We start from the raw sequence: 22,955 nt of genomic DNA, 5'->3' as shown, positions 1-22,955 counted from the left end.
GGGGGACATAACAACAGACACTGAGGAAATCCAGAGAATCATTAGGTCATACTACAAAAACCCGTACTCCACAAAATTGGAAAACTGAAAAGAAATGGACAATTTTCTGGATAGGCACCACATACCAAAATTAAATCAAGACCAGGAGAGCAATTTAAATAGACCATAACCTGCAAGGAAATAGAAGCTGTCATCAAATGCCTACCAAACAAAAAACAGAGCCCAGGGCTAGATGGTTTCAGTGGAGAATTCTGCCAGAACTTCAAAGAGCTAATACCTATACTCAAAGTGTTCCACAAAATAGAAAGAGAAGGAACATTGCCAAACTCTTTATAAGGCTACAGTTACCCTGATACCAAACCACACAAAGACTCAACCAAGAAAGAGAATTACAGACCAATCTCTCATGAACAAGGATGCAAAAATAATAAAATACTGGCAAACCAAATCCAAGAACACACTAAAAAAAAAAATCATCCACCATGATCAAGTCGGCTTCTTCCCAGAGATGCAGGGACAATTCAACATCTGAAAATCTATCAATGTAATTCACCACATAAATAAACTGAAACAAACAAACAAACAAACCCATAAGGTCATCTCATTAGATGCTGAAAAGCATTTGACAAAATCCAACACCTCTTTATGATAAAGGCCTTGAAGAGATCAGGGACACAAGGAACATAGCATCTACACATAATAAAAACAATAAACAGCAAGCCAACAACCAACATACAAATTAAATGAAGAGAAACTCAAAGTGATCCCACTAAAATCAGGAACAAGAGAAGGTTGTCCACTTTCTCCACATCTATTCAACATAGTTCTTGAAGTTCTGGCTAGAGCAATAAGAGAACAAAAGGAGATCAAGGGGATTCAAATTGGAAAGGAAGAAGTCAAACTTTCATTATTTGCAGATGATATGATAATATACATAAGTGACCCCAAAACCTCCACTAGGGAACTTCTACATTTGATAAATACATTCAGTAATGTGGCAGGTCACAAGAGCAACTAAAAAAAAAAAAATCAGCAGCACTCTTATATACAAAGGATAAAGAAGCTGTTAAGGAAATCAGAGAAACATCACCTTTCACAATAGCCACAAATAACATAAAATATCTTGTGGTAACCCTAACCAAAGAAGTGAAAGACCTGTTCGACAAAAACTTTAAAGTCTTTGAAGAAAAAAATTGAAGATACCAGAAAATGAAAAGATCTCCCTTGCTCTTGGATAGGTAGGATCAACATAATAAAAATGGCAATCCTACCAAAAGCAACCTATAGATCCAATGCAATCCCCATCAAAATCCCAACACAATTCTTCACAGACTCTGAAAGAACAATACTCAATTTCATATGGAAAAACAAAAAACCCAGGACAGTCAAAATAATCCTGTACAATAAAGGAACTTCCGGAGGCTGACTGAGTTCTATTATAGAGCTACAGTAATGAAAACAGCTTGGCATAAAAACAGAGAGGTCGACCAAGGGAATTGAATCGAAGACCCAGATATTAATCCACACACCTATAAACACCTGATTTTTGATAAAGAAGCTAAAATTATACAATAAAAAGAAAGCATCTTCAACAAATGGTGCTGGCATAACTGGATGTCAACATGTAGAAGAATGAAAACAAATCCTTATTTATCCCCATGCACAAATCTCAAGTCCAAATGGATTAAAGACCTCCATATAAATCCGACCATACTGAACCTGATAGAAGAGAAAGTGGGAAGGAGTCTTCAATGCATGGGCACAGGAGACCACTTCCTAAACTATAGCAACAGCAGCACAGACACTGAGAGCAACAATAAATAAATGGGACCTCCTGAAACGGAGAAGCTTCTGTAAAGCAAAGGACATGGTCAGTAAGACAAAGGCAGCCTACTGAATGGGAAAAGATCTTCACCAACTCCACATTAGACAGAGGACTGATCTCCAAAATATATAAAGAACTCAAGAAATTAGACATCAAATTTCCAAATAACTCAATTTAAAAATGGGGAACAGAACTAAACAATGTTCAACAGAAGAATCTCAAATGGCCGAAAGACACTTCAGGAAATGTTCAACATCCTTAGCCATCAGGGAATTGCAAATCAAAACAACTCTGAGAGATACCATCTTACACCAGTCAGAATGGCTAAGATCAAAACCACCAATGATAGCTTATGCTGGAGAGGATGTGGAGTAAGGGTTTTGCTGGTGGGAATGTAAACTTGTACAACCACTTCAGAAATCAGTATGGTGGTTTCTCAGAAAATTGGGAATCAGCCTACTTCAGGACCCAGCAGTATCACTCTTGGGCATATACCCAAAAGATGCTCAATCATACTATAAGGACACTTATTGAACTACGTACATAGCAGCATTATTTGTAATAGTCAAAACCTGGAAACAACCTAGTTGCTCCTCAGCCCAGGAACGGATAAAGAAAATGTTGCATATTTACACATAAGAGTACCACTCAGTGGTTAAAAAAAAAAAAAAGACATCTTGAATTTTGCATGCAAATGAATGGAACTAGAAAACACCATCCTGAGTAAGGTAACCCAGACCCAGAAAGATGAACATGGTATATACTCACTCATAAATGAATACTAGCTGTAAAGCAAAGGATACTGAGCATATAGTTCATGATCCTAGAGAAGTTAAGTAACAAGTTGAACCCTAAGAAAAACATATAGACCCACCTGTAAAGGGGACACGGACAACATCGCCTGACAAAATTGGGAGCGTGGGGGAAGGAGGGAGGATAGAAGGGGAAGATGAGGGGAGGAGGGGGAAAGGGGAGAACTTGAGGGTATGGGATAGTTGAGATGGAGGAAGGACAGAAATGAGAACAAGAAAAGAGGTATTTTGATTGAGGGAGCCATTATGGGGCTAGTAAGTGGCACTAGAGAAATTCCCAGGAATTCACAAGGATGACCCTAGCTAACTCCCTAAGCAATAGAGGAAAGGGGGCCCAAACTGGCCTTGCCCTGTAGTCAGACTGATGATTATCTTAAATATCACCATAGAACTTTCATCCAGCAACTGATGGAAACAGAGGCAGAGACCTGCATTGCAGCACTGGACTGAGCTCCCAAAGTCCAGCTGAAGGGTAGGTAGGAGGAGTGAGAATATGAGCAAAGAGGTCAAGACATGATGGGGACACTCACTGAAACAGTTTACCTGAGTTCACCAACTCCAGCTGGACAGGGAAGGAAACAGCATAGGTCCAAACTAGTCCCTCTGAATGTGGGTGACAGCTGTATGGCTGGGGCAGACTGAGGGGTCACTGGCAGTGGCACCAGGATTTATTCCTATTGCTTGTACTGGATTTTTTGGGAACCCATTCTCTTTGGATGAATAACCTGCTCAGCCTAGATACAGCAGAGAGGACCTTGGACCTTCACCAAAATAATGTGCCTTATACCCTCTCTGAGGAGTGCATGGGGTGTGGGGTGTGTCTGTGGGTTAGGTGGAGGGAAAGGGACCTGGAGAGGAGGGAGTGTGAACTGGGAGTGGTGTGTAAAATGAAAGATTGTTTTCTTTTCAGAACAAATAAACTAAAACAAAAAGGGGTCTTTTCACATTAAGGGCACATGCAAAAAGTATTTAGCTAAAAGTTGAGGAAAATGAGGAGACGATAAGAAAAAACAATCACTGATATTCCAAATTCACAAAAACAAAATCAAGTATTACTTAGACATAATGGGAGGAAGAAACAAACAAAACAAAAACTCATAGCAGCCCATGTTCAAGTTTTTTTTTTTTTTTTTTAAACTTTTTATTTATTTAACTTTATTATGTTCGTTGGTGTGAAGGTGTCAGATCTCATGGAACTGCATTTTCAGACAGTTGTGAGCTGCCATGTGGGTGCTGGGAATCGAACCCGGGTCCTCTGGAAGAGCAGTCAGTGCTCTTAACCGCTGAGCCATCTCTCCAGCCCCCCCATGTTCAAGTTTTATGAATAAAATGTGACCCACAGGAGTGAAAGTGAAAAGCACTGAAGGACAAAGAGTCCTGAGACGTCATCAGGGCCTCAGAGTTAAGACTGTTAAAATGGCCCGTGAAGCTGTTTTGAAACTCATCTCAAGCTCAGATCAGCTATGGTCTGGCATATCCTGTTTCACTGGTATGGAAATTACAAACACATGTAATTTTAAATTTTGCTATTAGCCCAGGCTGACACTGTATTGGCCTCACATTTGTTGTCAGTCTCTGGATTACAAGCGTGTGCCACCGTGTCCTGGGAGTTCCCTTACTAATGAGCGTGTGCTCCAAGAAAAGAATCTCATCACTTTCTATGTCCTCAGTCACTTCACAGACTCTAATATAAAACAAATACAAAAGTCAGGCTCAGCGGCACACACCTTTAATCCCAGGAAGAGGCAGGTAGACCTGTGAGTTCAAGGCCAGTTTAGTCTACAATGTGAATTCCAGACTAGCCAGGCCAGGGCTAGTAGGCTAAGACCCTGTCTCAAAAAAATAACAAAACAAATGTAATAAATTCTGTAAGTTAGAAAGGAACCAGGTAAATAAACTACTCAGATGTTCCCCAAAATGTAAATATTTTTGGCAAGGATTAAAAACCAGTGTCAGTGACATTTTGGTATGATTTTAAATAAGTTTTGTTGTTTTAAAAAAAATACTTATTTTTACCTTAAATCATGTGTGCATGGGTGGGGGGATATACACACAGGTGTGGCTGCCTATAAAGCTCAGAGGTAACAAATCTACCAGGAACTGGAGTTAATGGTAGATGTGAGCGGTCTGTAAAAACAACATGTAATCTTAATCTGAGACAGCTTTCCAGCCCCAAGTTTTTATTTCAATACATTTTTTTGAGACTAGATCTTGACTTATTTATTTAGTTATTTTGGTTTTTAGAGACAGGGTTTCTCTGTTTAATATTCTGTCCATCCTTGAACTTACTCTGTGAACCAGATGGCCTCAAACTCACCAAGATCCACCAGCCCCTGCAGCCTCCTGAGTTTGGGGAGTAAATGCGCGCACGCGCCACCACTGCCCAACCCTTTTTTGGATCTCTCTCTATAGCTCTGGCTGTCTTGGAACGTTCTCTGTAAAACAGGATGGCCTAGAACTCAAAGATGTGCTTGCCTCTGCCTTCTAAGTGCTGGGATTAAAGGCGTGCATCACCATGCCAAGCCAAATAAAGAATCCTTAACAACACTCAATACAACAGAACACTCAGAGAAAAACAAACAAAAATAATCAAGAATATCTAAATAAATGGAAGGATATATGATACAGCGGGTAGGAAGAATCGACTCAATCAAGAGATTGCTGCCCTTGAAGAGGAGGTTCAATTTCCAGCACCTACATGGTTGACTCCAGTCCCAGGGTTCCATTTTTCTCCTCTGGACTCTGTGAGCACCAGTCACATATTTGGTGCACAGATATACGCACAAGCAAAACATATGCACATAATAATAAATAAATAAGACTAAATGCTAAAATGACCCCCCAAATCACATACAAGCCCAATTATAACAGTCTTTTGAAAAGAGTACCAAATCAATGCTAAAGTTTACTTAGAAATACAAATAATTTAGAATAGTTAAAGCAATCCTGGTAGCAATGAACAACTTTAAATCTGACTATAATAAACTATCAAGAGTCCAAACAGTATGATAGCAGATACTGGTTTAAAGACAGAAAAATACAGTAACGGAACACAACCAGGTCCAGAAAATAGATAAAAATCTTTAGGCAGTTGAATAAACATCACTATCCCTCTGAGACCAATTTTATTTTATTTTTTTGGGGGCCAGGCATGTTGGCACATGCCTTCATTCCCAGCACTCCAGGGGCAGAGATAGGTGGATATCTTTGAGTTTGAGGCCACACTGATCTACAGAATAAGTTTTAGGGCGTCAGGGCTATGTAGAGAGACCCTGTCTCAACCCCTCACTCATAACAGTATTTAATTTACAACTATGATAATATTGCACATATTAGATGTTTTAATATTATAAACTTTTATTCTTATTCTTGCTCTACAGAATTAGTGAGGAAAAATTATTTTTTTTTACCAACTTCTATTTAGGGAAAACCTTTGGTCTGTATGGGTGGTGCACATCTGTAACCCTAGAACTCAGAAGGCAGCGGCAAGAGGATTATTGCAAATTCAAAGCCACTATGGTCTTCATAGTAAGTTCTAGGGCTATAGCAAGACGCTGTCTCCATGCATATCCCCCTCCTCCATCTTTCTTTGTCCTCAAAGGAAATTAACAAATGGGCTAGAGAGATAGCTTAGCAGTTAGAACACTTTTGTTCTCACAGAAGGTCTACGTTTAGTTTTCACCACTCACATTGTGGTTCACACTATCCCTAACTCCAAATTCTAAGGGATCCAATAATGAATGCCCTCTTCTAACCACTGCAGGCAGCAGGCATACATGTGATACACATACATACATAATACATGCAGACAGAAACATTCATACACATAAGTATTTTTTAAATTTAAAAAATTAGCAAGTAATTTTATAAGTAAAAGAATAGACAATCTCAAATGTTGAGAAATAAGGTAATATACATCTTTGCCCAAGCTTAGCTTGTACTTCTTATTCACGCGTATAGTGGGTCCATGGAAAGAAGGCACTCTAAGGATGAATCTTACTTAGCCTTTCCAGTTGCAGGGGCATCAGGACAAAGAACTTTTTTTAAATTGTTACCCAATTTACACCTTTAGCAAGTTAATTTTTGTATTCCAAACTCTTTTTATCTAAGCTCCCCAAAGGGACAATGACAAATCGAAATTCTCAGTTAAAGGGCACCCCAGTTTGCCCCAACCAAGCTCTGCATAGGCTTTGAACCCCTAGGAAACTCTGAGACAAGACTTCAAATAGGAGGTACTGGAGACAGGGTAGCAATCGGAAACACAGATCAAAGCCAGGTGCTGTCACTCCAGAATCAAACCAGCTGCAGAAACCTGCACAGAGTCCCCCAACAAATACGCATACAGAATAGAGGTGGTGTCTTCCTCAATCACTTTCTACCTTATTTTCATTTGTTTAATTTAAAGATTATTTATAAGTATATGTGTGTTCTAGAGCAAGCAAGAGGAAGGGAGGAAAAGAAAGAAGTCAAGGGACTTTTCAGAGCCAGTTCTTTCCTGGCTCTTGTGTCTCAGGCTGGGTCTCTCCTGTTATTTCTGTTGCTGCATTATTTAGGTCAGTTTCCTACTGTTCCTCTTCTCTCCATGTCCCACCTGACTGCAGGAACAGGGTGTGTTCATACCATCCAACTTTTATATACATTCTGGAACAATTTCATGGCTAGTGCTTTTATCTGCTAAGCCCCATCACCTTATTTTCTGAGGCAGGATCTACTTTTCATTGACCCTGGAATTTGCTTTTTTGGTTATGTTGGCTAGCCATTAAGGTCCCGGGATCCTCCCATCTCTTCCTCTACCTCCTCAGTGCTGGGACTACATGTGTGCATTACATCCAGATTTTTTTTAACTTAAAAAAAATTAGATTTATTTTATTGTATGAATATGGGTGTTTGAACGCCTGGTGCCAACAGAGGTCAGAACGGATGTTGGCTCCTCTGGAACTGGAGTTACAGATGGCTGTGAACCTTCATGTGGATTCTGCAAACTGAACCCACATCTTCTGCAAGAGTAGCAAATGCTCTTAGCTTGCCCCTGATCCCCAGTCCAGTTTTTATGTGCATCTAGAAACTGAACTCAGATTCTCATATTTGAGCCCTTTAATAGCCGAGCCATCTACCTAGCTGCAGAAAAAATCTGACAAAGTTAAACATGCTTCCATGATGAAATCCTTAAGAAATTAGGAATGAATAGAGAATATTACAAAACAATAATGCATTACAAACCTATAGCAAGTATTATATTGAATGAGAAAAAACAGCAATTCTTCTGAAAATCTCAGGCCAGTCAGGGCTACACAGTAAGACTGTCTCAAAAACAGACCCTGGGCAGGAGAAATGGCTCATCAATTAAGAGCATATACTGCTCTTCCATAGGATCTGAGTTTAATTCCTAGTAACCATATCAGATGGCTCATAACTGCTTGTAAGTCTAGCTCCAGGGAGATCCAACTCCAGTGGCCCGTGTGGGTGCCTGTACTCATATACAATTAAAAACAATTAAAAAAAACTTTAAAAAACTAGACAGCTGGGTGATGATGGCTCACACCTTTAATCCCAGCACTGGGTGGCAGAGGCAGGTGGATCTCTTTGAGTTCGAGGCCAGACAGACCCATATAGAAAAATCCTGTCTTGAAAATCCAAAAACAACCCAAACAAACCCATCCTAGAGCAGTAAGAGAAAAAAGGGATAAAAATAGGAAAGGTAGAAGTTCTCTAACTGATGACACAATTCTATACTTAAAAGACGCTGGACTTTTTGTTTTGTTTTTTGGGGGGACAGGGTTTCCCTGTGGAGTTCTGGTTGTTCTGGAACTCACTATGTAGTGGGATTGAAGGCCTGTGCCAGCACACGTGACTCTTAGACCTGACACTTCCTGTAAAAGTGTAAGATACTAATAACACAGAGATGTGTAGCTTTTCTTCATACCAATAACAAACTTATTGAGAAAGAAACTAGGAAAAATACCTTATATAAATTATTTTTAATTTCTTTAGATTTATTTTAAAAAATTAAAAGAACAAACTTTATGTATACACACACATATATGTACTTATGTATGTATGTATATTTGGGCATTTTAACTGAATATATGAATGTATAACACTTGCATGCCTGGTACCCAGGGAGGCAGGAAGAGGGTGCTGCACCTGTGCTATCACTGGGTAGCTGCTGGGTTGAACCCAGGTTCTCTGGAAGAGCAGTGAATAATCTTACCCCACCCAAAATTTCAAGTACCTAGTAATCAACCTCAGGAAGAAAAGTGAGAGACCATCAATGAAAACTTTATGACACTGAAAAAAAAAATTCAAGGCACCAAAGACTTCTATAGTCCTAGATTAGCAGAATACTGTGAAAATGGACAAATTATCAAAAGCAACCTATAGAACTCAATGCAATCCCAATCAAAATTTAAATGACATTCTTCACAGAATTAGAAAAGACAAAATATCCATTAGAAAACTATCCACAAGGCAAAACAAAAGACCATGAATGGTCAGGCAACTCTAGAGTTATCGTATTACAATCTCAGATTTCTAAAAACAATTATTTATTTTGAGACAGTGTTTTTTGGTGCATAGACCTGGAACCCTCTATACTAAGCTAGTACTGGGATTAAAGGCACACACTACCACACCTGACACAAAATATTGACTGACTGTTTTTTTGAGGCAGGGTTTCTCTATGTAAAAGTTTATTTTCTTCCCATACAAACTGGTCATTTATTAACATGAACCACTGGACACAGCAGTTTCCAGCATACCAACTGAGGGGAGGGAGCTGGCAAACAGCAGGGTCTCACTTCTTCCACTTGTTCTTGTTGTAGTCCCACTTGTCAGAGAAGTCCTGAATGGGGTTGATTTTCATGTCCATCATCTGCTTGGTCTACAAGGCCATCCAGTCTCCATCAGAGGCAGGAGGGATGGGGCCTTACACAATGTTTTCTCCACATCAGAATAAGAGCAATGAAGCTGATGAAGAACATGGCCAAGACCACAACTGTCTTCTACTTGTTTATACTTCTGTTCATCTCCGCAAAGCTCTAGGTAAAACTGGATGTGGTTTAATTGGACTTTGTCATTATCCCTGAACAGGCTGCTCCAATCAGTCTTCTCCTTCAGGGCTTCCTGGCTGGCAGATAGCAGCCTAACACGGGCCATAGCAGGCAAGGAGGGGCAGTCACACTGATCAACAAAAATAGGGAGAGCATAGTCTTCACTCTTCACAATACCCTCATGTGCTCAAACACACACTAAGGTGGAAATGGTTCTCTTACCAATTAGGTTAAGTGCCCTGGTAGTCACCAACACTCTGCCACTGTCAGTCTGGTGACCATCCTCTACACCATGGCTGCTTGTGACTCAGAGATTTTAGATTTTTTTAAAAAATTATCTATTTTATTAGCATTGGTGTTTTGCCTGTATGTATTTCTGTGTGAGGGTGTAAGATCTTGGAGTTACAGACAGTTGTTAGCTGCCAGTCTTAAGAGTTACGGATAGTAATTCCCAACTGAACTTCCTTTGGAAGAACAATTAGTGCTCATAATCACTAAACCATCTCTCCAGCCTGGAGATGTCAGATGTTTAAAATCCCCTATTTGATGTATGTGGGTGTTTTGCCTGTTGAGAACAGAGAATCTGGATGCTCTTAACTGTTGAGCTATCCAGCCCTAGCATTTATGTTCTAAAAACACTCTGGATAGGAATCTAATGCAGTCAGCTTCATCAATGGTATTTGAGAACCATTGCCTTTCATAATAAATCCCAAGTGACCGATCAATTACCTTTAGCTTAAACACTTCTTCCTATGTGAACAAGATGCACATTTAACATGAAATTCTGTAGTATTTTTCTTCCTATCCCACCCCCTACCAATATCATTATAGTAGCTATTGTACCACTGAATCAAGTAAAAATGTGTACTTAAGATATTCTAATAAAAAGGTTATACTGAAGCAAAGAATACCAACTAAAACTAATAAATAGTGAATATTTAACTATAAATGGTGATTCTACTGAGCATTATCTGTTTAATTCTCGTCTACAAAGGGATATTCCTGAATCTGTAGAATCAGCTCTTGAAAAAAGAATTTGTCAAGTTGTGTGATGGTGGTACACGCCTTTAATCCTAACACTCGGGAGGTAGAAGCAGGTGGAGTTTGAGAACAGTCTGGTCTACAGAGTGACTTCCAAGACAGCTAAGGCTACACAGGGAAACCCTGTCTTGAAAAATCCCCTCCCCCAAAGAACTTGTCACCTTGGGAAAATAAAGCCTCCTTTAGATGCTCTCAAACTCAATCTAACGTCTCTACAACTTCAGTCATCGAAGTCTTCCATATATGATGTACTGCAGTGGTTAAATTTATGTAAACATTCTGTTCTCAGACTTCTGTCCACTAATTTTATCTTTCATCAAAGGAACCTTTTCTATAGCCACTACTACTGCAACATTCCAATGGAAATTCTTCTGTTTATTTCTAACTCTACTTATTAATTAAAATTCTTTTTAAATTTTCGTTTACTTTTACGTGTATGGATGTTTTACCTGCAAGTATGCCAGTATACAAAATACACGCAACAACCTCAGAGACCAGAAGAGGGTGTTTAATCTCTGGGACTGGAATTACAGATTGTTGAACCACAGTGTAGGTACTGGGAATCAAACCTTGGTCCTTTGGAAGGGCAGTCAGTACTTTTGACCCGAGTCATCTTGACAGCCCTTAATTAGAAGTCTTTTTTACAAGAATAAAACTTTCCTTTTCCCTTTACTTAAAAATCTGCAATAATATGGACTCATAAATTTTTAATTCTGTAGGTTCAGACCAATATTGTGTCAATATTTTGTTGCCAAAAGCTTTTTCTATTGGAAACTTTTTCAGAATGGCTCTAGTTTTGCTTTGTGATGCTCAGATCAAACCCAAAGCCTTGCACATATTCAGTAAATACTCGATCACTACTCTTCAGCCCTCTCAACATGCTCCCTTCCTCTTTTAAGCATCTCCTTACATTTTGCCATCACCAGAAACTACATGCATATCTTACAATTTCCTTGCTTCAGTCCAAAATCCAATCACTCGGAAAAGCTCTTAGAATTCATTTTAAGGATTAAATGAATTAAAACCATTAGGCATTCATGATAGGACAGATATGAGTAAATAATCAAATGTTAATAGTATTACATATGAAGACAAATACCAACACCTGTAAATAAGAACAAAACTGAATTTTTAAAAAAGGAGGAGTACTTTTGACTACTCAAAAAAAAAAAATGTTAGTAGTGAAGTTGGAGAGATGGCTTAGTGGCTAAGAGCACTGGTTGCTCTTCTAGAGGACCCTGGTTTAATTAGAAGCATCCACATGGTGGCTCAGAATTGACTCTAGTTTGATTTTCAGCCACCCACATGACAACTCATGACTGTAATAACTGCAACCCTATACCCTCTTTCGATTTCCACAAGCACCAGAGACATATATGGTGCACAGACATACATGTAGGCAAAACATCCATACACATAATTTTTTTTAAATGTTAGTAGTTTTATAGTAAATGAAGATAAATATCTACTGTTAGATTTGTAAGTGTTAGATGGATTTTAGGTTTGTTGCAAAATATTACACATTGTAATTTGCTAGAGATGCCATAATGAAGTACAAGTAGCTTAAACAGAAATTCGCAAGTTCTGGAGACTGAAAACCTGAGGTTAAAGTATTAGCAGTGTTGATTCCTTTTGAGGGTGAACCTGCTCTAATCCTTTTCCAGACCTTCTCCTGTTTTTGTTTTTTTTGCCAATCCTTGGCATTCCTTGGTGTACAGAAGCTTCAACATGATCACGACTGTCTATTTTCCCCCTCAGAACAAAGGTGGTTAAATTTCCCCAATATTATCTTAGCTTAACCATTTCTCCAATACTCCTTACATGTTAAGATACTGCAAATTATAACCTTAACATGAATTTAGGGATGCAAAATAATTTTTTTTTTAAAAAGTGTGTTTTGGTCCACTTAGGAGTTCAAGGTATATAGCTTGTAAATCCCTTGTGTTTTCCTTGTGATAGAAGTAATAAAACGGAATGGATCATCTTTTATCATTTGTAATAAACCCTTAAGACCTATCTTAACGCTAATATAACCTGTGGGGCTATGGGTATAGAGTTCAGTAGTATGCTATGTGTTTAGCATGAGCCAGGCCCCAGGGTTCACCCCAAAGCACTAAAATTCAAAGGGGTAGAAAACACACACACACACACACACACACACACACACACACACACCTATAAACTGGCAGAGCTAAGATTTAGCTTCCATTTTTGTTTTTTTTTTTTCTTTTTCTTTTTTTTTTTTGAGACAAGGTCTCTTTATGTAGCTCTGGCTGACCCATCTCTACCTCCCTAGTGCTGAGATTAAAGACATGAGCTATCATGCCTGGCAGAGTTTAGTTTTCTTAAATACAATGATGCTCTGTAGTCTTTGTTTTCTTGTTGCTTTTTGTGGTACTAGAAAACAAAAACAGATCAAGAATTCTATTCTGGGGGCTGGAGAGATGGCTCAGAGGTTAAGAGCACCTGTTGTTCTTCAAGGGGACCTGGGTTTAATTCCCAGCACCCACATGGCAGCTCATGACTGTCTGTAACTCTAGTTTCAGGGGATCTGACACCTTCACACAGACGTATATGCAGGTGAAACACCAACGCACATAAGATAAAAATAACTTATTTAAAAAAAAAGGACTCCAGGGGCTGGAGAGATGGCTCAGCGGTTAAGAGCATTGCCTGCTCTTCCAAAGGTCCTGAGTTCAATTCCCAGCAACCACATGGTGGCTCACAACCATCTGTAATGGTGCCCTCTTCTGGCCTTCAGGCATACACACAGAAAGAATATTGCATAAATAAATAAATAAATATTAAAAAAAAAAAAGGACTCGATTCTGAACTACATCCTTAGCTTCCGGATGTCAGGGTCTGACTGTACATATATCCCAGGCTGACCAGAAATTTGGGGTTTACTCAGGTGATATTTTTGACTTAGTCTCTGAAATGTTGGGATCACATGGGTGTGACACCATTCTCTGCACTTCTGTTACAAAAAAAAAAAAAAAAAAAGAGACAAAGACCAATTTCTCCAGTTTCTTTTTTTTTATTTTTTTTATTTAAATTTATTTATTCCAGTTTCTTAATGATTCGATAGATTCAATAGTTTATATTCAATAGTTTGCATGGTCATTACACTAACACCAAGAATTATTTTTATTTTGTGATTGTTGTTATAGACTTAACTGCTACAGGTCAAACTGTCTTTAAAGAGGAGGTGGCTTAAAAGCCTATCTGAATTTGAATATTCCCCTTTCTTAACTTTGTTCAATTAATCCATCTTGAGTATGAGTTTTCTGTTATTGTTAACGATTTTGGAAAAGCTCACTATGCAGCCAAAGCTGGCACTGAACTTGAAATTCTCATGCCTCAGCCAGAAATGCTGTGGAATTATAAGTGTTATATATGTTGCAAACATTTTAAATATCTATTTATTCACTTATTATTTTATGTGACTGTACTTGTGCCCTCAGAGGCCAGAAGAGGTGTAATATCTCATGGAACCAGAATTAAAGATGGTTGTGAACCACTGTGTGGGCAATGAGAATGAAGCCCAGGCCCTCTGGAAGAGCAACCAGTGCTTGTAACCACTTAGCCACCTCTCAGGCCCCAGAGGAAAATATCTTAAGAATGCAAAAACATATGGCTAAATCACAAATTAACTTTAAAAAAAACAACAACTTAGATTTCACACTGTAGACCAGGCTGGCCTCAAGCTTGTGAATTCAGAAATTAGAGGTATGGGCAGCCAAACCTGCCATAACTTTTCTTTTTTAAAGAAGAAAATATTATTTTATGTGTATTGGTGTGTTGCCTACATATATGTCTGTATACCTGGTGTCGGAAGAATCCAGAGGAGGATGCTGAATCCCCTGGAAAATGGAAATGCCTGTTAGAGGTGGCTGTGAGCTGGTGTGGGTGCTGGACTAAAACCAGGGTATTCTGGAGAACAGTGCTCCTAACCCTGGACCGTCTCTCCAACCTCTGGCTTTAACTTTTCACTGAGTAGGCCTTCATTTTGTTTTTCACTACTTAAAAAAAAGTAATTTGCTTATTAAAGATTTTTGAGTGCTATTCTCTACACAATAAGCTAAAAAGTATGGTTATGAACAAGAAATTCATAACCCAGGTATGGTAGCTCACACTTGCAGTCTAAGGCAAAAATATCCCAAGTTAAAGACCAGCCTGTGCTATATAAAGAGAAAGGGGGATGTGTACATGGGGAGACAGATAAAAACACAGAGACAGATCCATTACTGGGCCAAGAATATAGCACAGAAAAGTGTTTGCTCCAGCTTACCTACCCAAACTGACAAAAACAAATAATAATAGTGGACTGGGGAGAGAGCTCAGTCAGTAAAATGCTTGCACAGGCAAGCAAGAAGATCTGAGTTTAATCCCCAAAAACAAGGTTTAAAGGGGAAGAGGGGTTGGCCATGTAAGCATCTTCTTATAATCTCAGCACTGGGGAAGAAGAGGCAGGTGGTTTCCTGGGGCTCCCTGGCCTGTCAGCCAGACACACACACACACACACACACACACACACACACACACAGTCAACCAGGAGAGAGAGAGAGAACCAGGAGAGAGAGAGATAGAAAGTCAACCAGGATTATTCTGTCCAGAAAGGTAGCAAGTAATTCTAAAGGAAATATGGCCAAGAAGAACTAAATACTAAATACCTAACATTAGAATCTGTACTGAAAAAAAAAAAAAACCTCAAATGGACCTAGAAGTCAAATCTATTATTAAGGTAAAAAAATTAAAATTTTAGTGCTTATTTCTTAAACAGAAGCAGACAGATAAATATCAGTAATTTGTTGTTGTTGTTTCAAGGACTTCAGACAGGACGGAGACAAAGTAAAAGAGAAACGAATTCACAAACCTAAATGCTGGACAGAAGGCTCAGTGTGGTTAAGAGCACTTGCTGCTTTTCTAGAGGATGAAGGTTTGGTCCCTCCTACCCACATGGCAGTTCCCAACTTAGTGCCAGGAGAGCCACACCCTCTTCTGGATTCAGAAGGCACCAGGCGTGCCCATGGTTTACAGGTATACATGCAGACAAAATATTTATACACATAAAAATAAAAGCATGCCTTAAATCTCAGCATTGAAAATGCAGAGGCAGGCAGATCTCTGTAAATTTAAGGACAGCCCAGCATACATAGTAAGTTCTAGCTCAAACAGTGCTATGCAGTCTCAATACTATAGAGGTAACTGCTGCAACCTAAATTTATTATGTAGACAAGGCTGGCCTGGTCCACCTGCCTCAACCTCTTAGATTCTGGGATTATAATAGCATATGCACGCCTGGTTTCTCTGTTCCTGCTTATTTTTTCAAAGAAAATTAGGGACTGAAAAGAACAGCAAGTGTGCTTAATTGTTGAGTCAGCCTCTAATTTTTTTTTTTTTAGGTCATCCAGGTCTACTTGAGTCCTTGGAGAGAGGGAGAGGGAGAGAGAGATTGTAAACTAGGGAGATAGTTCCATTAATAAGGTGCTTGGCATATAAGTTTAGGGATCTGAATTCAGTTTCCAGACTAATGGAAATGGGTAGGTATAGTTCAGGTACCACTCACAAGGTAGCTCAGAACTGTCTCTTAACCTCAGTTCTAAGGGGGGCCCAATGCCCTCTTTGACCTCGGTGGGCCATGCACGCACATGGTACACACATAGATACATACCTTTAATAAAAAAGAATTAAAACAAGTAGAAAGCAATTTCTAAAAACTGTTGTTTTTTTTTTGTTGTTGTTGTTTTTGTCATTCCCTCAAAGGCGCTTGAGAAAAAGTTTAAGTCCCAAGTCATCCCACATGCTAGGCAAGAGCTCTATCAATGAAATGTATCCCCCCCCCCTTTTTTTTCAAAATTTTTTCAGATAGGGTTTTTCTGTAGCTTTGGAGACTTTCCTGGAACTAGCTCTTGTAGACCAGGCTGGCCTCAAACGCACAGAGATCCATCTGCCTCTGCTTCCCGAGTGCTGGGATTAAAGGAGTGCCCCACCACCAAAGGGCTTGTTTTGTTTTTTTGAGATAAGAGTTTTAATATGTAGCCCTGGTTGGCCTAAAACTCTAGACAATACTGGTCTCAAATTCACCAAAATCCACTTGCCCCTGCCTCTTTAAGTGACAGGATTAAAGGAACACACCACCACACCCAGTCCTTTTGGTACCATTTTTAAAAGTAACAATTTTTTAGATATATTTTATGTGTTTCACCATGTGCATGCCTAGTGCCCAGGGGTCAGAGGGCACTGGTTCCCCTGAAACTTCCGTTTATGGATGGTTGTGACCCAGGATAGGAATCAAGCCCAGGTCCTCTGCAAGACAAATGCTCTTAAGTGACATCTCTCCAGGGCCTACCCCCTTTTTGAGACAGTCTCACTATATAGTCCATAACAGCCCTGAATTCATTATATAATCCATGTTTTCCTCAAACTTGCAGCAATCTTGTCTCAGTCTCCCATGCTGGAATTACAGGCATTCATCATTGTTCCTAATTCCAGGAAGTAGCAATCTAGGGACAAGGAAAATGGCTTAGTAAAGCACTTGCGCATTAAGTACCTGAGTTGGACATTAAAAAAAAAAAAAGGCAGGTACATTGGTGTATGCCTGTAATACCAGCACTGTAAATGCATAGACAGCAAGATTCCTGGACCTTGCTGGCCATCCAGTCTAGAGAAATTGGGAAACTTTAGGTTCAGTGGGAAACCTTGACATAAATAAGGTAGGGGCAGCAAGATGGTTCTGTCGATAAAACCTGGAATTCTTGATCCTCTTGCCTCTACCTCCTAAATACTGAGATTATAGGCAAGTACTACCATTTGTGGCTGGATTGGTAGTTCTTAAAAATTGCTGAGGACACTGAAGAATTCTGTTTATGTAGATTGCATTAGTATTTACTGAAATCTAACTATGAAAAATTAAAAGGACTTAGTAAATCTAAAAATAGTAATAAATCTTATTGCATGTTAACATAAATTTTATGAAAACAATCATTTTACAAACAAAAATTTAGTGAGGGTGGCACTGTTTTACACTATTTGCAAAACTCTTTAATGTTTTACCGAAGAGAAGTACAGTTGCTGCTGACACATATCAGGTAGGCGCGCAGAAACCACACTATACACTTAAGGTAATAAGAGTAGAAAAGCACATAATATCTTAATATTCTGGACCCCTATGGGGCTTATAGATTCTCCCCTTGCAGACTCTTGTGAGATCTCTGGGGTCAGTAGATCAGTTTGAGAGCTACTGCATTTGTCATTTTGTCCTTCTTGCAGCTTCATTTTGCAAATTACGAGTCCTAATGGAAATATTTTCTGTATCTTATTTTTAAACCTTAAAACTTGATAGTAGTAATTGAGAGCACAAAGTACAAGTTTCCTATGTTGGTACCGGCCACTGATCTTTGGCAAATTACTCAACATCTTTTTATGTTTCAGTTTCCTTATCTATAGAATAAAAATAGACAGGACTTATTGTATATAGTGTTATTATGAAGATTAATTAAATGTTAACGTTTTTCTGAAAGTCTGGAAAATGCAGTGCTTGGTAAACACTTATGTACTTTACTGAAAAACTTTAAGTGGTTTAACAGATCTTATCCAAAAGGAATTTTCAGAGAAGAATACATAATACCCAACACAACAGGGTGACCTCTATTGTACTATTACAGTGTTCAATGTTACTAGCCTCTGACACTTTTTCCCTATCTAATACATTGTAGTTCAAAAAGATGATGGGGGGGGGGGAGGTGATACAAAGTGAAAAAAAGCAGTATTAGGTATACAAGTCTCCTTGTCATCATTTCCTAATAATCATAACAATTACGTTTGCAGTAAAATCCATCATAAACCACTTACTAAGAATTCTAGAAGTCCATCTGAACCTACAGACAATAGCCTCATAATAAGGAAAGAGTCTCCTGAAGGAAACTTTAGGAATTCTGTAGTTTAACATTCCTTTATCATATACTACTAAGATGAAGAGAAAATTGCCATTAACTAGATCTGTCAAGTACTGAAACAACTCATCTTCATTATTGAGCAGAGTATCTTTCATTTGAAAAGCTAAATAAAAATTACACGACTATAGCATCTGCATATTTGACATACTTCTATATATTATACAAATAGCCAATAAATTAATAGCTTTAACAAAAAAATCCTTTTAACTCAAAAAGAAAAAAAGGTGTAATATGCAGATAGGTGCTTTTTTCAGGGAAATGGTTAAGCCTTTAAATTACTAGTTCCTCTATCCAAACTCCAGCATCTGTAGTATATACTTGTAAATAATCAAATAATGTAAGTATGCAATGTAATTACTAAACTATTAATTTTATGAGGGGAAAATGTAGATTTTTTATCATAACAAAAAATATAGGCAATTAGCTTTGACTGTTATTACATTTAATTATTATTCTGTCACCAAATATTTCTGAGCAGCTACTATGAGACTGGTTCTACACTAAGCAACAGTTCAATGAGCATAAAAAGATAACAATTTGTATCTTACGGAACCTGCATTCTGTTCCGCTTTGGAAAACAGCCAAAACAAACAAAATATTCTAAATGTGGTGAATACTATTACGGAAACAAAGAAGGCTATGCCTCAGAGTATAATCTTTTGTGAATTCTAGCAGACTGAAAAATAAATAATTCACAGCAACACGCCTTTAATCCCAGCACTCGGGAGGCAGAGGCAGGCGGATCTCTGTGAGTTCGAGACCAGCCTGGTCTACAAGAGCTAGTTCCAGGACATTACTTAGCGACATGATGACCTCAAAAGGTCATTAACCTCAGTTCTAAACAGAAAAAAGTATGCAAACATAATCTTAAAGCAAGCAGGTTAAATCTAAGGAGATATAACAATCGAATGTAATGTTGTATCTTGAAAGTTAAAGCAGAAAAGAATATTGAGTTTTTTAAAACTATGGAAACCCAAGTAATTAATGAATTTTAGATAATAATAAAAAAATCAATATTGAGCCAATAATTTTCACAAATGTATTCTGGACATGATGAGGATGCACAGGTATCTTCTGTACTATTTTACCAATTTCCTGTACATCTAAAACTGTGTTGATTATAGAAACACATACACACATAGCTAAATCTAAAAAGGCATTATTTAGTAGTCACCTGGGAAGGCTGGGAATGCATAAAACAGAATAGTTGATAAGTTTATCTAAAGTAAAAAATGACAGAACCTGACTGACAGGCTGATTCAAGAAGATCTCATACCCTCAATGCCAACTTGGGCTACACAGTAAGACTTATCTCTCTCTGTACACACACACACACACACACACACACACACACAAGAATATGAAAAAGCTGTATTGAAACACATTACTTTGCTTGCCAACTTAAAAAAAAATTAATTTACTAATAGCTGAGGATATAGCTCAGTATAGTGCTCATCTGACACCACATAAAACCAACCATGGTGGCAAACACCTACAATTCCAGCCCTTGGGTGGAGGCTGGAGCATCAGATATTCAAGGCAAATCTTGTTACATAGTTTATAGCTAGCGTTATTACATGAGACCGCCTCAAAAAGAAATTAATTTCAAAATAGGAAAAAAAGAAATGAAAATAAAAATGGGTGCAGTAGCTCACCACTGAAATCCCAGCACTCAGAAGCTGAGGCAGGAGGATTCCAAGTTTGAAGATAGTCTGGGCTGCCAGAATATAACTTTACCTTAAAAAGAAAAAGTAATGAAAAAGAAACTACTAGAAGTCATAAAACTAATATTTACAACATAAACACTCAAGAAATTCAAAGGAAACCTATATATAGTTATAAGGTAAGCTCTCTCCTCATGCTAAAAACTTCAATAGAAAGATTAATAGATTTCGTGAAAACTAAGTAGTCCTATACACCATATGAGGCAGTCAACATCTCCCTAGACTGCACAAGAAGTACATTCAAACCTATTTATTAATAATAACCAATGAACTTTTTATGTATTTTCTGTACGGCACTGTCCTGAAACTGCCTTATAACAGTAGCTGATCAGGATCAACTTCACAGACTTCATCAAGTTACTCATCTAAGAAAACATATTTTATTTTAAAGGTTTCACTTTTATATTTATGGGTTTTTTTTATTGTAGGTGGATGCTAATGAAGATCAGAGGACAACTTTTGGGAGTTGGTTCTTCTTTGAATTTAGGTTGTTAAGTGTGGTGAGAACCTGTTTTACTCACTGAGCCATTTTGCTGGCCTGGAAATGTCTACACTTAAATATCCATAAGCAAACAGGAGGGAGACATAACCATTCCACCCTACAAGGTTGTAAGGAAGATAAATCTAAACATGCAACAAGAAAAATTATTTCTCAGGTTCAGCTGAAGACAAAATTACAACCAGTGTTAACTTCCCAATAGGAATAAATAGTTCATGCTAACAATAAAACCTAAGAATATTTTTTCAGTTTCTACTCGAAATAATGTTTTCCATAACCTCATCTAAGATACCTAGGAGGTATTCAATGCTTGATAACTTGGAACTAATCCCACAGTGTCTGAATTTTAATAGTTGTCATGAAAAAATGTGGAGGGAAAAAAAGATTATGCTCTCTGAATTATTGTCCAGGTAAATCTTAATGACAACCATCACAAAATTAGGACCTTGAATCTAATGGGGAGTACAGCGACCGCAGAACCTCGACCAAGTAAATGACATTACAATTTCACTCACAAGACCCTACGAAATAATAGGTATAAAACAATCAGCTCAAGTGGTATTCCAATCTAATTTAGAGAGCTAGATGATGGGTCTTTACTACTACCCTACAAAACAAAGATGGTCATGATTTTAAGTCTTTCTCATATGCATCATAAACACGTAGTTGGAAAATACTGAAGAAAAATAAATAATTAACATTTCACCCGTTAATTCTTGCTTGTATCATATGAAGATACTCAAATGTTGTTTCATGTTGAAACGAGAAAAAAATGGAAGTGAGGGGAGAAAAAATCGAAGTAAACTGATCATGACATAGCATTTGGCAGAGACTGGAAAGGCATCAATAGTGCCAGAAGAATTGTCAATGATGAAAACCAAAAGAAAATTTAGGTTTTCCAACTAGTCCCAACCAAGGGACAAAACCTGTCACTGACAAGGCCACCTCTTTTCAAGTCGCCTCAAGTTGAATATATTAACTCTCTAACCCTAACAAATTCCTCATTTAGGGAAAATTGGGAGGAAATTGCTTATTTTGTACGGCCACCACTTCCCACCTTCCGGGAGACCCGCACGAGCCTCAGGGGAAAACAACGCCCAGATCCCACTCTCTTCCAGCCAAGCTTGAAGAGGGGCCCATTCCCAGAGTGGGGGGCTTCCCGGAGTGGGACCCGGAAAAGGAGCAAGGAAGAAGGGTGGGGCACCAGAAAGCCGGGGAAGAAAGGGACGTCGGACCGGAGGCTGGGCGGGTGAGGGCCGGGTAGGCCGGCGGGGAGCCTCCGTGCTGCGGGGCCGCACCGGGGCGGGGCGGGGCGGTGCGGGGAGCCGCGCACTCACCGCTCTGCTCTCCCAGGAACACCAGCTTGAATTTCCTCAGCGGATTCCCGAAGTCTCCGCCCGCGGACATAATGGAGCCGGAGGAGGAGCCGCCGCCGCCGCGGCACACAGACCTCTCCCAGAGGGTCGAGCGGAAGGGCAGCCGCCGAGTCCTCTCGGCCCCCGCAGGGCCGGGCGGAGGCTGCCGGGGTCCGGCGCCGAGGCCGAGAGGAGGAAGGCGGCGAGCGGGCGCCGCAAACGCGGCGGGGAGTGTAGCGCAGCGCACAGACTCCCACGGCAGCCGCCGCCGCCGCAGCCGAACCCGAGTGCCCGAGCCTCTGGCGCGGCGCGGCGCGGGGCGGGGCGAGACGGGCGCGCGCCTGCCGTCCGCCGGCCGGGCTGCGTGCGTACGTGCGCGCGCGCGCCGCCGCCAGTGTCTTCCTGGTTTCCCAGCTCTCCCGGCTCCTCCCGTGCGGCTTCCACGGGCGTCTGGAGCAGCCAGGAGGAGGCGGACCGAGTTCCGGGTGGGTGACAGGGAGGGGGAGGAGCACGTAAGGAAGGCTTACGTCACTGCCAAGCTGAGCCAATCAGAAGAAGCGGCGAGCAGGCGGACGCTGAGTGAGGTGGCAGCGCGGGAGCGCGCCCGACCTTCGCGCTGGCGGGGGTGGGGAGGGTGGGGGTGGGGACCCAGGCCCGGGCGGCCGCCGGAGGGAGGAGGGGGAAGGACGGTG

General features: G+C 39.7%; 1 protein-coding gene and 1 pseudogene across 2 annotated transcripts in view; both read right to left on the bottom strand.

The window, feature by feature from the left end:
• Positions 1–22,700, bottom strand: part of Rab6a (RAB6A, member RAS oncogene family) — a 40,761-nt gene extending 18,061 nt beyond the window's left edge. The window contains exon 1 of one of the 2 annotated variants that reach the window (XM_041675984.1): positions 22,246–22,700. In XM_041675984.1, coding sequence (XP_041531918.1) covers positions 22,246–22,315 — 70 coding nt within the window. In that variant the 5' untranslated portion in view covers positions 22,316–22,700. The remainder of the gene's footprint in view (positions 1–22,245) is intronic. The other variant, XM_041675983.1, reaches the window with a different exon arrangement.
• LOC121463967 lies at positions 9,431–11,340 on the bottom strand (annotated as a pseudogene).
• Positions 22,701–22,955: the final 255 nt, after the last annotated feature.

Source organism: Microtus oregoni, unplaced genomic scaffold (assembly GCF_018167655.1).
Source record: "Microtus oregoni isolate MIOR12 unplaced genomic scaffold, Mior012 000027F_ref0000203, whole genome shotgun sequence".
Classification (NCBI taxonomy): Eukaryota; Metazoa; Chordata; class Mammalia; order Rodentia; family Cricetidae; genus Microtus; species Microtus oregoni.
Note: the sequence above shows the minus strand (reverse complement) of the source record. Positions and strands in the feature narration are given on the sequence as shown.